The following is an 18,500-nucleotide window of genomic DNA, read 5'->3' on the forward strand; positions in this document are numbered from 1 at the left end:
CCTCTCTCATTATTTTAATATCACAATTCTCCAATTAGCATCCAAAACCCTCAAATGATTCCAGCATCGATGAGTCAATTCTGTTTTCCAACTGCCAATGATCCTTATTTTGAATATATAGAAACTCTAATCATGTTAATTTCCTCTCATTTTAATATCACAATTCTCCAATTAGCAACCAAAACCCTCAAATGATTCCAGCATCGATGAGTCGATTCTGTTTTCCAATTACCAATGATCCTTATTTTGTATAGAAACTCTAATCATCTTAATTTCCTCTCATTTTAATATCACCATTCTCCAATTAGCATCGAAAACCCTCAAATGTTTCCAAACACAGAAACAGATAAACAACCATATAGTTGAATGATATATATAGTTATTTCGCAAGAGCACAAAAGGAACAGCGAGAAATTGAAGTAGCATATATCGCATATGTTACGTTAGAAATGATGGCCTCGCGAGTGTGCACGACAGGCTGCACTCTGCTGTGATTGACAAAGCTAATCCACCGGCTTAAGGCTTTACTGCTTCGTTTCGCCCATTGGCCCATTAACACGATTCTCCACGCGAGAACAGCTCCGAGTATCGAACGCAATGACAATAAGAGTCGAGTAGCAACAGGTGCATTCGCTCGCTGCACGGCCGGTCACTCGCGCGGTATTAAAGGTACGCAAAGTGCAGCGCGCGGATGCACCAGTGATAAAGTCGCCGGTGCTCGGGGCGAGGAACAAGGCGCAAACCGTAAATTCCATTCCGAGGCCTAGAATTAGCTTAGAATTTATAGGATCCGCCGGGTGGAAGCGCCGGAGATCATAATCGAACCGCGTTTATCCGATAATTGAAAAATAATGCATCGAATAATCACCGATGACCAGTCGTGCCCTTATCTGATTGGACATTAACGTTTTTCAACGCTAAACTACCCGCTCGACTCGGCCGGGAGTAAGATCTCACATTAACGTCATTCCTTTAAAGGCTCCGAGGCTTTCCTCGCGAGAACCGAGAAACTTTGTCCCAAACTTCATCGAGTTCTCGAACTTTCAAGAAGGTTTTTTTTTTTTATTGGGATAATGTCATTGCTGTGGCAATTATTGGGGAAGAAGGGAATTATTTTTGGAGGACTCTGAGGATTTTCAGAGAAATTTCTTGGTCGTTTCGTGGAATTTTGAGGGTTGCTAGGGTTTTCGAAAAGGGATTTCTGGGGTTTTGGGAAAACGTGGTTGAACCGGAAGAAGATTGTTATTTCTTTGGGTTTTGAGAGCAATTTTTTCATGAAAGTTATTTTTTTCATGATTTTATGGAATTTCGAGCATCGCAACGGTGCTCGAAGAGGGATTCGTGAAGTTTGGGGAAAAAGTGGTTGAGCCAGAAGAAGGGTGTTTATACGTGGTTGTGGTTGGAGCAAGGAAAAAAGTATTGTAACAAGGTAGACGAGAAGAGGAAGAGCTGTCGCTGGACGTCGATAAATATGGATTTATGTCCGCTGTATAACCCATTTGACCGTAAGAGCGCCTTGCCCGGGTTATGTCCACTATCTCACTCGAGATATACGCGTGTCTCATGACAAGTGGCCACGTTTTCTAGGCCACAAAAACTGGGTGCTGACATTGCCAAGATACTCGCACCAATCACGTCGCTTCATAATTCTCTAAACTTTCACCGGATTTCATTACATTGGTTGCGGTAAAAATATTGTCAAAGATATAAATTAATATTCCACTTTGCAAAAAATTGCAAGGTTTCAACATAAAACAATCTTTCAACAAAATCAAAATAATCCTTTTGCAATTATTTTCAAGAATAACTTTATACGTATCCAATACATATAACGTGATTTGATGCAATCACGAAAAAATTGTTTAAACTTTTAAGTTCTTCAATTTTTATATCTCTGCTTGAAAAAATTATTTATAAGAGGAATGACGTAGTGGCAGAGAGATTTGTGAAATGATCGAATGGTAGGATGAGAAAGGAGGCCTTGGTCGACCTCGGATCGTCGATCAGCGGCAAGTGCAGGTGGAATTACCTGCAAATGACCCCTCGATGCTCGCAATGTTTCATTTCAAGTGGGGGGGGGGGGGGGGGGGAGACCACTCGTTAAAGCATCGACAAAGAATTATCGATGCTGCTTGCGATCCGATTATACAGCGGAGAACGAGAAAACCTCATCCACCCCCTCCCTTTCTCACAATTACCATCTGATTATACTTGAACCTGCCCAAAGGACAAAACACGATAATAATCCAACTAATACACTCGACCCAACGCTTCCATTAAATTACCCAAGATACACGCACACTCTTATCCCAAAAATAACGAGCCACGAATTAAATCACGATTAGAACATGAAAATTAACATTGAAAAAATCCTTGAAAACTGTGGTAATGATTAAGAATAAAACAAGTTAATAACGATCATCGTCTTTGGTCGATGATCAAAAGCTAAAATGCCTCCGATCAAAATACACTTATAAACAAACTACACCAAAAAATCCAGGATACATCAGAATTCCCCTCTCGTTCTCCTCATACCACGCGGGAATCAAACTTCCAAACGAGAACACTTTACGAGAAAGAATCGAGTCGATCCATACCCAAGATTCCCATCTCCCATATCGACGATTGCAGCCAGCTTGAAATTGACGACAATCATCCCGCATCCTCCTCGACTCGAACATTTTCGGTGGTGCTGGTGCTTAACGAGCGAATTGCTGGAATAACATTGAGAAGTAACTCGATTTAAAAAGCCATTCCGAAAATTGGCTTAAACGAACCATTATCTGTCCTCGCGCGCGTTTCCACGTGCACCGGGCTGCAAAAAGTAATAATGGAGGATTACGATAAATCAACGAGGAGCTCGTACAAAGCTGACGTCTCTCGGAACGACGCGTATATACGCATTTATAAAAATCCAACTGTTAAGCTTTAAACTCTCGCTCGGTGAAAAAACCCCTTAAACTTGCTGCACACAATGTTTTATTCCTGTATATATATATATATATATATATATACAAAGAATAAGTAAATTATTGTGTATACACTACAGGCCCCTCGAAGATAGCAGCTTTTCTTCGCGGACAATTGCAAAAGGAGGAAGAAAATTGAAGAAGAAATTTACGACTGTTAAGGCCCAAGGGTTTGGTGCCGCGGGTGCAACGTCCAACGAATAGGAGGAATTTCTGCAACCAAGATGGACGCCGCTAATGCGTTATATCCAATTCTGGCAATCGCACAATGCAACTTTTCGCCATAAATCTCGGATCGGTGCTGCTGGGCGCATACCGAAAGTCCTCGCGATAATACCGAGCGTCACTCTCATTGGTGCTCGTCCAGTAGTTTTTCCAGAGATTCGATCGGCCATTCACCGACGTCCTCGGGTCTCGTCCGTGTGCGTGCACGCTTATTGTTTCGCAATAGGTGCAAAAAATGCCGCGTCTCGCGCGCTCATTAATCCAATCGTGTCCACCGTAAATCAACGGATCGTAGGTGCAGCGGAGAGCGGAGGCTCCGGGAGAATTATGCGAACGCGTTCGTGGCCGCTGGAGATAACAGCGGGGATCCAGCGTAATCGTACAATAACAGTGTGTATATGTGGATGTGTGTAGGCGAGTGACGCGCGTCAATTGAGCGATACATCGGAGCTAGCCCACTCTTCAAGGTCTCTACGGACGATGTTGGTTCCAGCAACGTCCCTCGGAAGCTTCGAGATTGGACCCGTGAAGCTTGACTTCAAGGAATCAACCAATAAAACCCGTTTCTGCCACGTATACGACACTAAGAATTTACAAATTTTGTTAATTTTGATTGATTCCTACCAGACACTCGGGAACCTCGTAAAAACGTTTTTTACTCGCAACCTTAATTCCTCGGATGATTCAAAGTTTTCGGTACGACTCGAGGTACTTTGATTTTTGTCCTCGGGATGTTTGCAGTTTTACGCCAATCTGGTGAGATTCTCGAGTTTAATTGGACAGCAGTCGTGCGATCGTATAATGTTGGGAATCTTGGGACGTGCAGTGGTTCTCAAACTGACTCTTGTGTTACGTGGACACGTAGGATCTATCGTAACATCTTTATAGGAGCAATCCTACACCGGCGTCTGATTTACATTAAAAGTATGCGAGTAATTTGTGTCGACGCGTGGATTTTATCGCTTAAACGGTTCCATTTATATCTGAAATCTGCATTGGCTCGGAAAGAATGGTGCAATTTTATGTTAATCCTGCGTGTCACTGGCGAGACAGAGATTGATATTGGAGATTTCTGGATAAAGCGCGGATAATGCTCTCGCGAGTGATGTAAGGGTGCAGCGAGGTGTAAGGAGCACAAGGAGGCGATCTTGCTGCTTCGTGTATGTATATATATACGTAGAGTGTGTGTGTGTATATATATATATACATAGGAAGACTCAATTAGCGCTGACTCGACGTACGAGACGAGGCTGATTTTCGTTAAGCTCGATTTTATCTCTAAATTTCGCTCTTTATTTTTTCATCATCATTTTCTCGTTTGGCCCTCGACGTTCTTGAAGAGAGACCGTAGGAAGAGAGACGCTCTTCCGAGCGAACGCAAATTGATGAGGATCGAACACGCTTCTCGGCTAAAAACCACGATCATAAAATGCAAATCGATCGAGCCAATTCAAGTTGGAAGCTTCGTTTTTCCCATGCCACCAACCGAGCCGCGCGGCCACGGTTAATATCGAATCCTTGACCCCTCCCTTAATTTCGCACGACGACCAGCCCCTTTCTTAATTAACGCTGTAATTACCAGGGAATTTTTTAAGCGACAAGGTAGAACCTGAAGTGGTCGTAGCGACTCTTAATTGAAATTTCAGGTGGAAGGATCCAACAACTTCCGCGTAATTTACCAATCTTCCTCAGCATCGTCCCGACCACTCGATTCCCGAAGAATCGATCAAATTTATCAGCGGTTCTCTTCTTCAACAGGTGTCGAAGATCTACAAGGATCCGTCCATAGGTAATCCTATCAACATAGCCGTAACGAAGATCCAAAAGACCGAAGAGTTATTCGGTACCAAGCACAGGATCGGCGAGGGTATCTCAGCCTCGGAGATGCTGAAGAAATTCTGTTTATGGCAGCAATATCACAATCCTAACGAACCGTCCGCCGAGCATCACGACGTGGCCCTCTTGTTAACCAGGTGAGAGAAATTGTAACGTTCCTCTTCAAGGTAGACGCCATTTAACGCGTGCGGAGATTTATCTCGAAATCTGTGCACTCTTCAGGGAGACCCTCTGCTACACCCCTAACGAAGGTCTCTGCGACACTCTGGGCCTCGCAGAGGTTGGCAAAATCTGCTCACCTCGAGATTCCTGCACGATTGTCCAGGACAACGGCCTGGGAGCTGCTTTCACCATAGCGCACGAGATCGGGCACGTGTAAGTGACACCGTTTCGTCCAAACGTCGCGATGTCTTATCTAATAATAATGAACGTCCACATTTTTTAACACGATCGTTTCAGGCTGAACATGCCACACGACGACGATACGAAGTGCATGAAATTTCGTAATCGTTCTCGAGCCTACAATATAATGTCCAGTTGGTTGAACAACGAGAGCGTCCCTTGGGAATGGTCTAAATGTTCCCGTCACCACGTAACCGAGTTCCTCGAGTGAGTCATTAATTTTATCTAAGCAGGCCAACGAGCAAATTGTCGCAAAACGCCCATTAACGCCTCGATGTCCCGCAAAGGCTCGCTGAATTATTTTCCAGGTTGGAAAAATGTGGAGTAAATATTTTAAGACGGTTTTATATATAGATTTTCAGGGGAAACGTCAGATGCGCGTTGTATACGGTCTAGCGCTGAACTAGCATCAAAGATACGGTCAGCTCGAAATAGATCGCTGCGATGGCATGTAAATAAAGTGTAAAAGCAAGTACCTCTTGTACTCGCGTTAGTCGTATATTCGCGAGACGATGTAGCGCATATGTCGTTCTCGGCAAATAGACTACCATTGCTCAGTTTAGAGTTCAAACTTACCAGAATGCGGAAGAAGACTATATTATTCTCTCGAATTATATTTATGTTTCCCGATATTTCGACTCTTTCGGGTTTCCTCTGGGATCATCAACGAGCTTTCAGAATTTTTCCTCGGGACCCTTATATTTATATCATTAAAAACGTCAGGATCAACAAAATACACGTTACAAGGTTTTTGCGTATATATATATATATATATATAAATATATAGAAGAGAAGCTGAAGACCGGCGACTTAGGAATCTCGTTCCGCAGGATTCTAAGTGAAGAGGCTCGCGTGTTGGCAGTGTAGTATGTCGATGACTTTTTTTCCTCTCTTTTTCGAGAGAGAGAAATTCGGTGTCTTTGGCGGGAAGATCTCGAGCGGTCGAAGGAGCGAGAGCGGTGGTCGTTGACAGGTCCCAGGATCGTTCGAGATTTTCGCTTTGCTCTCGTCGAGTCTTCGTCCTATGACGGTCCCTTTCTCTCGCTTTTTTTTTCAGCGCCGGATACGGCGATTGCCTGCTCAACGAGCCCGGTAAAATGATGCAGAGGGACGACGACCGTTTACCCGGCGAGGACTACTCGAAGAATAGACAATGCGAGCTCGTCTTCGGGCCTGGTTCCAGAATCTGCGATTCCGAGGTGAGTTATGGTAAATCGCACATGTATGTATATACATATATATATATATATATATGTATGTTCACGTATACCATACCCACTTTGAATTACGAGCACTCATAACGCCCTTTACGATGCAATAAACCAGAACACCTGTACATTAACCACAGAGGACCAAGAGACCAACTTTCTCTTACCCCGCGTTAAATTCAATTCCAACATGTCGGTGATATTTGTACTTTTCCCCCTTTTTCAAGGGAATGTCTCGTATAGCTTCTTGGAAAATACTGAAGGGAATTTTGGTAAATTTCAAAGGGACGCCCTGTATAAATTGACTATATGTATGAACGTAAGACGATACGAGTCTGTCCAGACTTCGGGGTACAGATTGGGTGTCTCTGGAGTATTTCCTCGGGCTAGAGTGAATAATAGAGCAGAAGTAAACTGAACGCTTAGTTGGTTACCGGCCAGGTAGTGTGCGCTCGACTGTGGTGCACCGATCCCCGTGACCGCGCGGCCATTTGCCACACGCAAAACATGCCCTGGGCAGACGGCACGCCTTGCGACGTAGGCAAATGGTGTCACCGTGGCGAATGCGTGTCCAAAAGGAACTTGCAACCCATCAATGGCCAATGGAGCGAGTGGGGCCAATACTACGAGTGTTCCCGCACCTGCGGCGGTGGAGTGCAGAAAAAAAAACGCGAGTGCAACAGCCCACCTCCTCAACACGGCGGCAAATACTGCGTGGGCGAGCACGTCGAGTACCGCAGCTGTAACATCGAGGAATGCCCTACTGGTAGTCCCTCGGACTTCAGGTTAGTCCCCTCCACCTTTCTCAATACCCTCTCGATATAAAAATAAGACGATAAAACTAAATCAAGGACAAATTTATCCCCCACCTCTTTCACGTTGGTACCACGCTGAAATTCGTATCTCATTGACTCGAAATCTCTTTCACATCCTGGTCCACTCGCTGGACCATGTTTCTAAACAATAGCATAAACGGAAAAATCGAATCAAGGACAAATTTATCCCCCACCTCTTTCACGTTGGTACCACGCTGAAATTCGTATCTCATTGACTCCGAATCTCTTTCACACGTCCTGGTCCACTCAATATGGACCATGTTTCTAAACAAGTCTGGATTTTCAGGGATCAACAGTGCGCCAGTTACAACAACAAGATCAACAACATCGAGAGCGTGCCGAGAGACGCCAGATGGCACGCTAAATATTCGGAATACAGTAATTGATATTTTTCTATAGTCTTTTATTTCAATGAAGAACGATGTTCCAATTGTAAGGATTTTCAGGAACCGAGCGTGAAAAGTGTAGATTGTACTGTGGCTTCGACGGTAGCAAGCAGTCCTATCTCTTCGCGGAGAAAGTGATAGATGGTACACCCTGCGGATTAGACACTTTTGATATTTGCGTGAACGGACGCTGCGAGCCTGCCGGATGCGATCACGTTTTGGGCTCTCCCGCTGCTCTGGATGCTTGCGGAGTTTGCGGTGGTGACAATTCCACTTGCCAGAGAATCGCTGGTTCCTATAACACCAGTGCGGCAGGTTACAACAGGGTGACGAAAATCCCAGCTGGTAGCAGTTACATCGACATTAGACAGTACAGCTGGCTGAAGACTCTGAAGGACGACAATTATTTGGGTAACCATCTCTTTTACTTTATATATATTGAAATTACAAAATCATTCCATGAAAAGACTACAAAATTGATTTATTACAAACAATACATAGCTCTGAGACTCGGAGAGGGAGGAAAATACATCCTAAACGGTAACAACAAAATCATGAGGAAAACCGTGATAGCTCCAACCGGAATACCAATCGAGTACAGTGGATCGGAATTGGTAGTGGAGAGACTGAACAGTTCAAGGCCACTAAACTTTGATTTGGTGGTAGAGGTACGATTCGCGTTAAAGTTCAATTTGCAATTACCAATAAAATGTACCTTGAATATTCAAGGTCGTTTCGAAGAGCAACGCCGAGCCACCGCAAATAGTGTACGAGTACACGGTGCCGAAGAGGATCCTGAAGAACCACACGTGGATCCTGAACGACTGGTCGGGATGCAGTCACATGTGTCAGGGTATGAAGTACCGGAGGGCAGAGTGCAGGAGCACCGAGAGCAAGGAACTCGTACCTGACGATTATTGTCGAAGCGAGGAGAAACCACGCGAAGAGACTCAGCTGTGCAATTCTCACTGCGCCTTACAGTAAGCATCTGGTGTGACACGAAGGAAGAGTTTGAACATCGCTGCAATAAGATCGCGAGAGATCAGAGTCGTCATCTGCTCGATCCGTGTACAACGCTGAATTGTTTGCTCGCGTATTTCAGGTGGCAGGCGATATCAAAGTCAGAGTGTTCGAACCACTGCGGAGCAGGAATCCGCAGCGTCACCTCACGCTGCATCCAGTCGTTGTTGACCAGCGAGGGACGCATGTCCCGAGGAATACCGGCTTATCATTGCCACCACTTGGCAAGGCCGAGCGAGCACGAGCCGTGCACGGGACCTTGCGAGGATGCCCACTGGAACTACAGCGAGTGGGGACCATGCACGGTCACCTGTGGAAGTGGCCATCAGTACAGGAAAGCCACTTGCGTCGACTCCAGGAACAATCCCATAAGCAACAAGACCTGCGCCGACAAAGAGAAGACTGTGAGAAAAACCTGTACTCAGAAAGCTTGTCCCAAGTGGGAGTACGGGGAATGGAGCACGGTGAGGAGTTTGCAATTTTTCTGCAAAGGATTATTATTGTTATTATATATATATATATATATATACAGCAATTTTATCCACGAATGTTAACATTTTTAACTGTTTTTTCTTGGAACAGTGCTCGGTCACGTGTGGCAAGGGCAAAAGGTACAGACTGCACTGGTGCCACGTGGAGAACCGTGTGGTACCAGAGAGCTTCTGCAGCATCTTTCCTATCAACGTTATGGAAGTTTGCGACGCTGGTCCTTGTCACAGGTGGCAGGAAGGTGACTGGAGCTCGGTGAGTATATCGATCCTGTGTCATGATTCTCTTCGAGTTCAACCTCTATTCTTTGTTTCTCCTCCATCACAGTGCTCCGTAACTTGCGGGGAAGGTACCAGGAGGAGAAAGGTTGTTTGCAAAAATGCCGATGGCTCGAGCAGCGACGAGTGTTCGATTTCCGAGAAACCGGAAGACGCGTCTGTTTGCGCGCTCAAGCCTTGTCCCACAATCGTAAGTAGGCCCTCTTCTTTCATCCGAACACCTCGGGTCTGTAGAAATCACGTTCTCTCTCCTCAATGCGATATTAACTCCTGAAACCTGTATATTTTTACCACAGGTCAACTCTCCCCCCATCTCGTACTCCCCCCAACCTCCGAGGGACGATCTCTCCCAACAGGATAACGAGATCGATGGCAACGGTATAATCTTCCATCCTGGATACGCGTGGAAAACGGGAATATACGGCGAGGTAATTAACCGGATAAACAATGCAACGTTAAAGTCTTGGCTGTAACATCTGCACAGTTTCTCTTCGAGCAATAAAATCTCGCATTTTAACGATGCTTAATGAGCCTGTTGTAACGAAAGTACGGTGGTTTCTCGCTTTGCGGTTCTTATGAAAAAACACGTGTTCTTTTGCAGTGCTCGAAATCGTGCAATGGTGGAATCATGAATAGAATCGTCAAGTGTATTTCCATCGAGACCGGAATAGTCGCTAGGAGAGACTATTGCGACGCCAGACAAGAGCCACCTTGGAATGTCTCGTGCAATAATCATCCGTGTCCCGATAACCGGATCGGTTCATCCGTATGGAAAACAGGAGACTGGAGTCAGGTAATTTCTATAGAAATTTTCTGTCCACTCTTTTATAAATCTTACTTGTGTTTTCCTCTCTCTCTCTCTCTCTCTCTCTCTATATATATATATAAATACTTTCCAATAGTGTAACGTCGAATGCGGAGACGGATTTCAGCATCGTCAAGTACGTTGTCAAAGCTTCCGGAGGGAAATTTTGCCAGACGAAGAGTGCTCGAAATTGGACAAGCCTCGACACACGAGAGAGTGTCAGAAGGCACCGTGCACCACCGAGCAAGACGACTCGACACGCGTCCTAAACACGAACATAGTTCGCAGATGGAGAGTATCCAATTGGACACCCGTAAGTCGTGCAATTTCTCATTCCATTGACGACCTTGCGATACCTTTGATCATAAAAGTGATTCGTCGAAAAACTTGGCTCGTCCCAATTTTTCTACTCGCTTTTATCATTATTGGTACCAGTATATATATGTATACTTAACACCTATCAGGAAACAAGCTGATTCTTCCGTACTCTGTTCGATGTCCGTAGCTTCAATGTTTATCGATGTTGTACCGTATTTTGCGTTATAAATTGCATGCATAAGAATTTAGCTATCGTTACACATATATATTTATCTAAAATCGAATCATAATGCAGAAATTGTTCGTATCAGTGTGTAGTTTGATCAACAGCTGCTACTTTGTCGTATTTATCGAGAGGTCGATATGTATAGTGTCTTGATCGTAAGAGGGGGGGGGGGGGGGAGGGAGGCACACGTAGAATGATCGAGCAAAGAGAATGGAGGAGAGTGCAGGTTTGAAGACAGTCTGGATGAATGAAATATTTTGCAGTGCTCAAAAACGTGCGGCAGTGGCACGAAAACACGACGAGTGGAATGCACGAGTCGGCGAGGACTCCACGGGCCGGAAATCCCAGTTAAGGACGAGCTGTGCTCGAAATGGCCTAAGCCTAAATCGCAGAGACCATGCCAACGTATTCCCTGCGACTATACTTGGCAGGAGACCCCTTGGTCCGAGGTATCCCACATACCTCATTCATCTTCATCGTATCGTCGATCAATAATTTTATTTTATCCTATCTTGATCATTTTATCAGTAACGCGTCATTCCTCGGGGTGTCTTGATCGTACATCAACTTTTTCTCTCGTTCGAACCTCGCTCTCTGTAAATAATCAAGGATGACTCTCGTGTTTGCAATCCCCCTATCGATATTCATCCTCGCATTGGAGAAGATTCAACTCCCATTCCAATAACTGTAAACACGCGAACGCGTAACGACTCACCGCTTTTATACACGCATCTCACATATCAATTTGGTCCGCGAGAGAAAGAGAGGGACTCGGATTCTGGCACTGCACACCGAGGTTCGCCTCGAGCACGCACGGACGCACCCACACACGATCGATCACACGCATATAAAGTTCTATATATATATTGTACGAATATCTCCAGTAACATTTGTCATTGGAGAACGCGAAAGACATATTTACTTCGGTTTGGTACCAATGTCATATATATAGATGTTCACCATTCTCTCCCCTTTTAATCCGGTTCGATTCGTGCCCTCGCACACCCTTCATCATTATCCCTCAAGGTCTTGTAAGCATGTGGAAAAAAGGTTGGTCCTTCCAGGGTGTCCATCAGATACAAGACTGTTTTGCTGGTGAAACAACAATAACAATTATAATAACCATGTACCGATATTCCAAGGCATAATGGACTTTTGTAGACAACTTATTGACACACGCACCTCATGTAATGTTTATTAACAACATATATATTAACGTTAAATGTGTGATTGTGTGTAAGTGGCATACGCATTGTTGGACACTGTGGTGAATTTCATTTCTTGGACTCGATCGTCATGTCGTTTGTCATTCCAAGCTGTAAATATGGGGTTTTGTCAATAACAAATTTCCGTTGGTACGGGACCACCGGATGCATGAGCATGTAACAGTTTTCCACGAAGAAGACAGAATTTTTTTATATAGAAATAAATTTATGTTCTTTTTCAATATTACTATATATACTATATATATATATATATCTTCTGTCTCTTCTTTTGGAACAACGACGCGTTCAGAGTAAATGGTCTCAATGATTTTTTTACCCATTTTAAAGTGTTCCACGGAGTGCGACGAGGGTCTGCAACGTCGAATCGTCACCTGTCATCGAGTCAATCAATTTGGCTGGATCGATCCTGCTCCAACAGCTGGCTGTCCCATTCATCAGAAACCAACCGAGGATCAAGTCTGCAAGGTCCGTTCTTGCAGCGACAAGCACTACTGGGTACCAGGCCCTTGGAGAAAAGTAACTTAAAATTAACTTGGACTTTTTCCCTCGTTTAAACCTTTACAGTATTAAGAAAGTAACGATATAAATCACGAAATTCAATTACAGTGCAGTCATCCGTGTGGTCGAAAGGGTCGACAAACCCGAAGACTGTTCTGTCGTGACAGTATCGGGAAGAAGGTGGCTCGGTTCAATTGTCCAGCGAAATTCAAGCCTGTGCGAAAGAGGAAGTGCAACTTGAAGAGATGCGGTCCGCTCAGCTGCCTCGAGGTTCAGAAGCGCAGCAAGATCTTCAAGGACGGGGAGTACGCTCTTCTCATCGGTGGTAGGAACATGTCTATTTACTGTCACAATATGGACAGCGATGAGCCTCGAGAGTACCTCACGTTGCCCATAGGTGATCGTGAGAATTATGCTGAGATATACGACAAGAGGTTCGATACAAACCGCATCTTCGATTATTTCCTAAAAATCTTCAACATCCACAGAACCTCTTCCTAAAGAGTCATCTTCTTACAGATTGATAAACCCAAAAACGTGTCCTTACAACGGACAGAGGAACGACAGCTGTCACTGTGCCACTGATTTGGGAACTGTATCTGGAAAGACCATGTTCAAACGAGTCAGGATAGATCCTGCGAAACTCTACATCATAGGTGAGGAATATTGGTTCATAATTGTTCTCCAGGAACCAATTGATCTATTTCCCACAAATGTGCATTCTGTATTTAGCCGACGATTACACGTTCTCGTGGACCAAAGGATCAAAACGCGTCGAGTTCGGCAGGACGGGAGATTGCTACAGTCTGGCCGAGTGTCCTCAGGGTCGTTTTAGCATAAACTTGAGCGGTACCGCGTTGAAGTTAGCTACGGACGTCACTTGGGTCCCAGAAAAGACGATCAAGGCGAGGACCTCCCTCGCGATCAATAGAATAGTACGTATATATACATATATATTTTGTAGTACTTTTAAATAAAGATGAATGATTCGTCAGTGCAAAAATTGAATAAAATAATTTGCAGAACGATCAGCGAGTGATTGGCAAGTGCGGTGGTTACTGCGGCTTTTGCAGTCCAAAAGCTGGCTTGAAACTGGACGTTCTACCTCCCTAGTCAAGGATCGCGTGAAGAAGAGGAAGAAAATGAACGAACGAAGTGGATTTGGCATTGGTGCAAAGTCACAAGACGCTCTTTGTATTCACCGAATGCCCTTACCCCGAGTAGGAAACGTTTTAAGGTGGACTTTGTCGTCTCTTGGACGAAACGTCATTCCAAGTGCACGCACTCGTACAGGTGGAGGAAACGAGAGGATTTTGGATCCTTGGGACTATTGTGCATTCTGTACATAAGCGTTAGGCTTTCCGAGTCGAGTCTCCGGCCATTGGACCACCTGAACTTTGACCTTTCGGGACGAACCGACGGTCCTCCGATTCGTCGAAACGTTGAATCGAGAGGAGGGTGAAACGAGGAAGCTCGAGGCTGGCCGAAAACTCAAAAACTATTCGCTCGATTAACGATCGACCAATGATTACTGCAGTATTGATATTTCTCTTTGCTATTAGATTTTTTAATGTGCTATAGTGCTCGAATGAAACCTGGGAGGAAGAAAGAAGAATGACTGAAATTTTTATTTTTAACGAACGCTGTCCCTGCAGGGGAATCAAGGTCGTAACTATATAAGGGACGACACGGTGCGCTAATTGATGGAAATTTCGAGACAGTGCTTATATATTCGCCGGTAGAAGGGATCACATGCCAATATGTTTAAGTATCCTCCAAGTATTAACTGAATTCCTTCCTAGCCAGTTTATTAGATTAGATACGTAATAGTCGAGGAAGACAGCAGCAGGAGTCTCGAGCAACAAAATAAGCTATATATAATATTGTACACTGTACGTATGTAATATGCTCTCTCTCTCTCTCTCTCTCTCTCTCTCTCTCTCTTTTGCACACAGCAGCAATCTCTGTAACAGGCGACAAAAAAGCACTGCCACACCTCTAAGTCATTTTGTCAATGACAGGACAAAGCATTTTTGCAACGAGGATGGAAGGAGGCGTGCTCGCTAATTTAACGTAATTCTAGAAAAACTATAATTGTACTAAGCTCTAGCTGTAATATTAGACAAACCAATTCTGTAGAAATCGACGTCTCCAAGTGTAACGATTAATTCAGGAGCTTTCGGCGTAGCGAGCTAAATTATCGTTATACGTATATAGTTTTAACACACACACACACACGAAGAGCAGCTCAAATCCCTGCGAGCAATAATTTTATCATAAGCAAAGCCAAGTGGAGAAAGAGGAAAAGAAAACCAGGAAGAAAATCCACGCACACTCCGATATGTGCCTTTCATGCATAAGTCGCGTTTGCCGTTCTCTTGCTCGGATAGGATAATTTTTTAGAGGCCGAATTTTCAATAGTTCAGAAGAAACGTATAATCGAGATGACAGAGCGAAGAGACAGTTTTTCTTCGTTTCTTGATGCTATATATTGAAAGGTGCCAAAACAATCCTCAAGTACAAATTTTCGTTGGCAATCGTAGGAAAAGGTATTTTTCTAATTGACGAGTCTTCTTTTATACGATCGTAGGAACGGGCGTCCATCGTAGCTATATTATAGTAACTTTGTTAATCGTTTCAACAGACTGCCATAGTTAATATTATTTCGCAATACGTACAATAGCCGTTAATGCGTAAGTCGTCTGTCTATCGTGAAAACGATGGATTCGATTGGAAAGTAGAAGAAAGGTCGAATCACTCGATCTTTGTATTAGACAAATATGATAAGCGTTTATCATAACGAATGCTGCTCTACAATACCATTGTATGTAAAGTAACGTTAATGTAGTTGTCATTTAATCAGTGCCAAGGACGAATAAGCAATATATATATATATATATATATACATAGCGTCAAAATGTAGATTACGAGATTATACTACTATTCGACATTTCGTTAAGTCAGAAATTAGGTATACATATATATTCGTATGTATGTATAAACGATCAATTATCAAACGGAGTAGTATGAGTATAATCATTTTCGCTGAATTATATCGTGTTTCTTTTTTTTCTATCTAACAATGTATCCTTTATCTATCGTCGTGTTGTACGCTTTTATATAACTTTCGGAATCCTCTTTGTAAGTAACTGTCAATATTACTGCCAATATATCAAGTATTTTTTTATATGCCAGGCATATGTTTTGTAAATATGCCCGTATGTAACGTTATCACGAAATCTCGCACTCTTAATCAACGCAATGCTTTATTTAAATTAGAACAATTAAAAAGATTAAACGTCGTCTTCAGTTTTTTCGTCCTAAAACGTTGTACAGCTCCCTCGCCTTAGTTATTTATTAACATATGCCATATACGCAGGTATATCACTGCGATGTATATGCACAGAGCCAGAAGCGTGAGAAATGGCGAAATTTTAACGCATTACGTGTCACACGAGTTATCCATTTGGAAGATACCATGTGAACCAGTATACGTAAATTATTATTTAATTTAAATATACGAGTCATTTCATCGATCAGTGATTGTACTGTTTATTGAACACAACCATTCCTTCTAACAATAGTCCGTAATTTAATGTGCAAATTTTTATCTTTGCTCAGCCGGTACTCTTCTCCTGCGAATGACATTGCATTACCGAAGAGTCAATCCTGCCACGTGAATTCACGCGAAAACCTTCGCTTTTCGACCGAAACGAACCAATCGTACACTCGAGACAATTTTGCAAACATTTTTGATTGGTTGATCCCAAGGTGAATGATTTCTCGCGAAATTACAGAATTGACCTTGAGATCATTGAAGAGATGCTTGCTCCTTACGAAAGACTTTCTTCAAGATTTTCACTCGATTATCTGCGGTATAAGTAAATATGTTCAGATGTGAAGAACCACAATTTTCGGAAGAAAATTGCTACAAACTGTAGGTATAGGTCTGGATAAACGGGGTATGCTTCGAGTGTTCGAGGTCGTCTTTAGGACAGGTATAAATTTCATTCTTTGAGGCAAGGCTCCTCGAGACATCGATAAACCCTCAAAATGAAAGCTGCTCTATCGCTGACCATCCTCTCTACCCTCTTGCTCTCGCAGGTGAGTTATTTTTTAGTTTTCTCTTCAAGTATCTATACTCTGTACAAGAATTTTATAATTTATTTAATTTTCTATAATCTTCGTCATTCTTTATTAGTCTTTGGTGTAAACGTCGTAAGATTGCTAGAAATTAATAAAGAACTCATTTTCATAGCTAGTGGCTGCAGACTACACTAAAACTCTGAAGCACCAAGCAGAGAGGTATGCGAAGGATGTCGCGGAAGACGTACGTGATTTGCAAGCATTCTTGAACAACGCCAAAGACAGTGCTGACAAGGACCACCTTGAGGACAACATTAAGAGGGTCCTTGAGAATAGCCTTGAAAACGTTAGAGTGAGCGAACAATAAATAATATTGGGTCTGCTAAAGAAATTGCATGATTTAAACTTTCTTGCTACTTTATCGAGTCACTTATTCGAAATTTATCGCACAGCACGCCGTGGATAATGCGAAACATAATGGCAAGGATGCGGAACACTGCTACGACAACGCCAAAAAGGCTTTGGAAAAAATTTATAACGAAGCCCAGGAAAATATAAACAAGTGTAATGAGGACCATCATGCTCAGCTTCGGTCCGTCTATAAAGACGTTGAAGAGCTTCTTGCTGTAAGTACTTGAAATTGGATCTTTTGTTTTATGTATCAACAATTTACAGGATCTTTCTTGTTTCTGATTATTTCATGTAAAAAAGTTATGGAATATTCTATGATATTTAAATACAAATTAGAACAGTTTTTTTTTTTAATTTAATAATTACACTAATTTTTAAACGAATTTTGAGTGGAGTATCACGAGCAAATTAATTGCTAATTAACCAACTATTGTGAATTTTCAGTTTGGCAAGAAGATCATCTCCACTTTGGACAATATTGTGGAGAACTGTCACTTCACAGGAAAAGTGAGGCAACAAAGTTGCATGATGGACAAATTGAGAACAGCCAACAAGGACATGATGAACCTTCATGGCAAAACCGGAATGGCGATAAAAAGGGCTGAATCTGCCTTAGGAAACGTCTCGAGAACTCTGAGCCAGTGCTACTCGAAAATAGAAACAACCGTCCGGCGCGAGGCTGAAGTTGTCAAACGCGAAGGCCTGAACTGCGCACAAGAATAAACACAGACGCGTGCTTGCATTTGTATTTTCGCCTATTCCACACAACCAACGAAACAGAATTACACTATTGAAACAACGCTTTATTGGCAAACATCGATAAAGAGTCATTAATCTGAAGTTCCACTCTTTTTCCTCGTCACTTTTCCTTATGAGCACAATTCCTCGATGTCTGAGTCACAAGTGGTCGAAAGCACTTGACAATGGAGCTTGTGGCTCGGTGAAGCAAATAGCTACAACTTGTTTAAACCGTACTTATTTAATTACTCATTTGGAGCAATTAATTTAAAGTCCTACATCTATCATTCTAACGTAAGTGTATGTTCCTTTGGAATGAATGAAACAAGGCTGTTTGCTTTAGTGCAAATGTGTGCAAAAGATCATATGTGTACTCGATACAGAATACACATATACACATACTGAAAGCTTACGAGATTTATGAGCAATTGAGTAAATAATTAAGTAACGAAACTTGTGTTCTTCTGAGAAATTAGGTTGATTAGTCGTACATCGTAGGAACGACTAATTTACACATGTGTTTACATATATATATATATATAT

The 18,500-nt window shown here is 42.9% G+C and overlaps 2 protein-coding genes across 5 annotated transcripts in view; both read left to right on the top strand.

Annotated features, from left to right (window-relative positions):
* Positions 1–16,274, top strand: part of LOC136777571 (A disintegrin and metalloproteinase with thrombospondin motifs 9-like) — an 84,142-nt gene extending 67,868 nt beyond the window's left edge. Inside the window, exons 8-28 of one of the 4 annotated variants that reach the window (XM_066733980.1) lie at positions 4,953–5,167; positions 5,253–5,405; positions 5,490–5,639; positions 6,490–6,631; positions 7,067–7,425; positions 7,763–7,854; positions 7,923–8,273; positions 8,364–8,530; positions 8,592–8,842; positions 8,965–9,346; positions 9,465–9,626; positions 9,699–9,839; positions 9,946–10,077; positions 10,251–10,442; positions 10,552–10,767; positions 11,262–11,447; positions 12,552–12,740; positions 12,831–13,156; positions 13,242–13,378; positions 13,455–13,657; positions 13,746–16,274. In XM_066733980.1, coding sequence (XP_066590077.1) covers positions 4,953–5,167; positions 5,253–5,405; positions 5,490–5,639; positions 6,490–6,631; positions 7,067–7,425; positions 7,763–7,854; positions 7,923–8,273; positions 8,364–8,530; positions 8,592–8,842; positions 8,965–9,346; positions 9,465–9,626; positions 9,699–9,839; positions 9,946–10,077; positions 10,251–10,442; positions 10,552–10,767; positions 11,262–11,447; positions 12,552–12,740; positions 12,831–13,156; positions 13,242–13,378; positions 13,455–13,657; positions 13,746–13,835 — 4,236 coding nt within the window. In that variant the 3' untranslated portion in view covers positions 13,836–16,274. The remainder of the gene's footprint in view (positions 1–4,952; positions 5,168–5,252; positions 5,406–5,489; positions 5,640–6,489; positions 6,632–7,066; positions 7,426–7,762; positions 7,855–7,922; positions 8,274–8,363; positions 8,531–8,591; positions 8,843–8,964; positions 9,347–9,464; positions 9,627–9,698; positions 9,840–9,945; positions 10,078–10,250; positions 10,443–10,551; positions 10,768–11,261; positions 11,448–12,551; positions 12,741–12,830; positions 13,157–13,241; positions 13,379–13,454; positions 13,658–13,745) is intronic. The other 3 variants (XM_066733978.1, XM_066733979.1, XM_066733982.1) reach the window with 3 other exon arrangements.
* A 168-nt stretch (positions 16,275–16,442) lies between these two features.
* On the top strand, positions 16,443–18,432 carry LOC136777584 (uncharacterized). The gene is made up of 4 exons (XM_066733995.1): positions 16,443–16,826; positions 16,981–17,160; positions 17,261–17,434; positions 17,664–18,432. The coding sequence occupies exons 1-4, from the start codon at positions 16,776–16,778 to the stop codon at positions 17,940–17,942; spliced, it is 684 nt and encodes a 227-aa protein (XP_066590092.1). The 5' UTR covers positions 16,443–16,775; the 3' UTR covers positions 17,943–18,432.
* The last annotated feature ends 68 nt before the right edge of the window (positions 18,433–18,500 follow it).

This window comes from Prorops nasuta, unplaced genomic scaffold, assembly GCF_024137725.1.
Source record: "Prorops nasuta isolate Cenicafe-Biocafe unplaced genomic scaffold, Cenicafe_Pnas_1.2 PNAS00011, whole genome shotgun sequence".
In the NCBI taxonomy this organism is placed as follows: domain Eukaryota; kingdom Metazoa; phylum Arthropoda; class Insecta; order Hymenoptera; family Bethylidae; genus Prorops; species Prorops nasuta.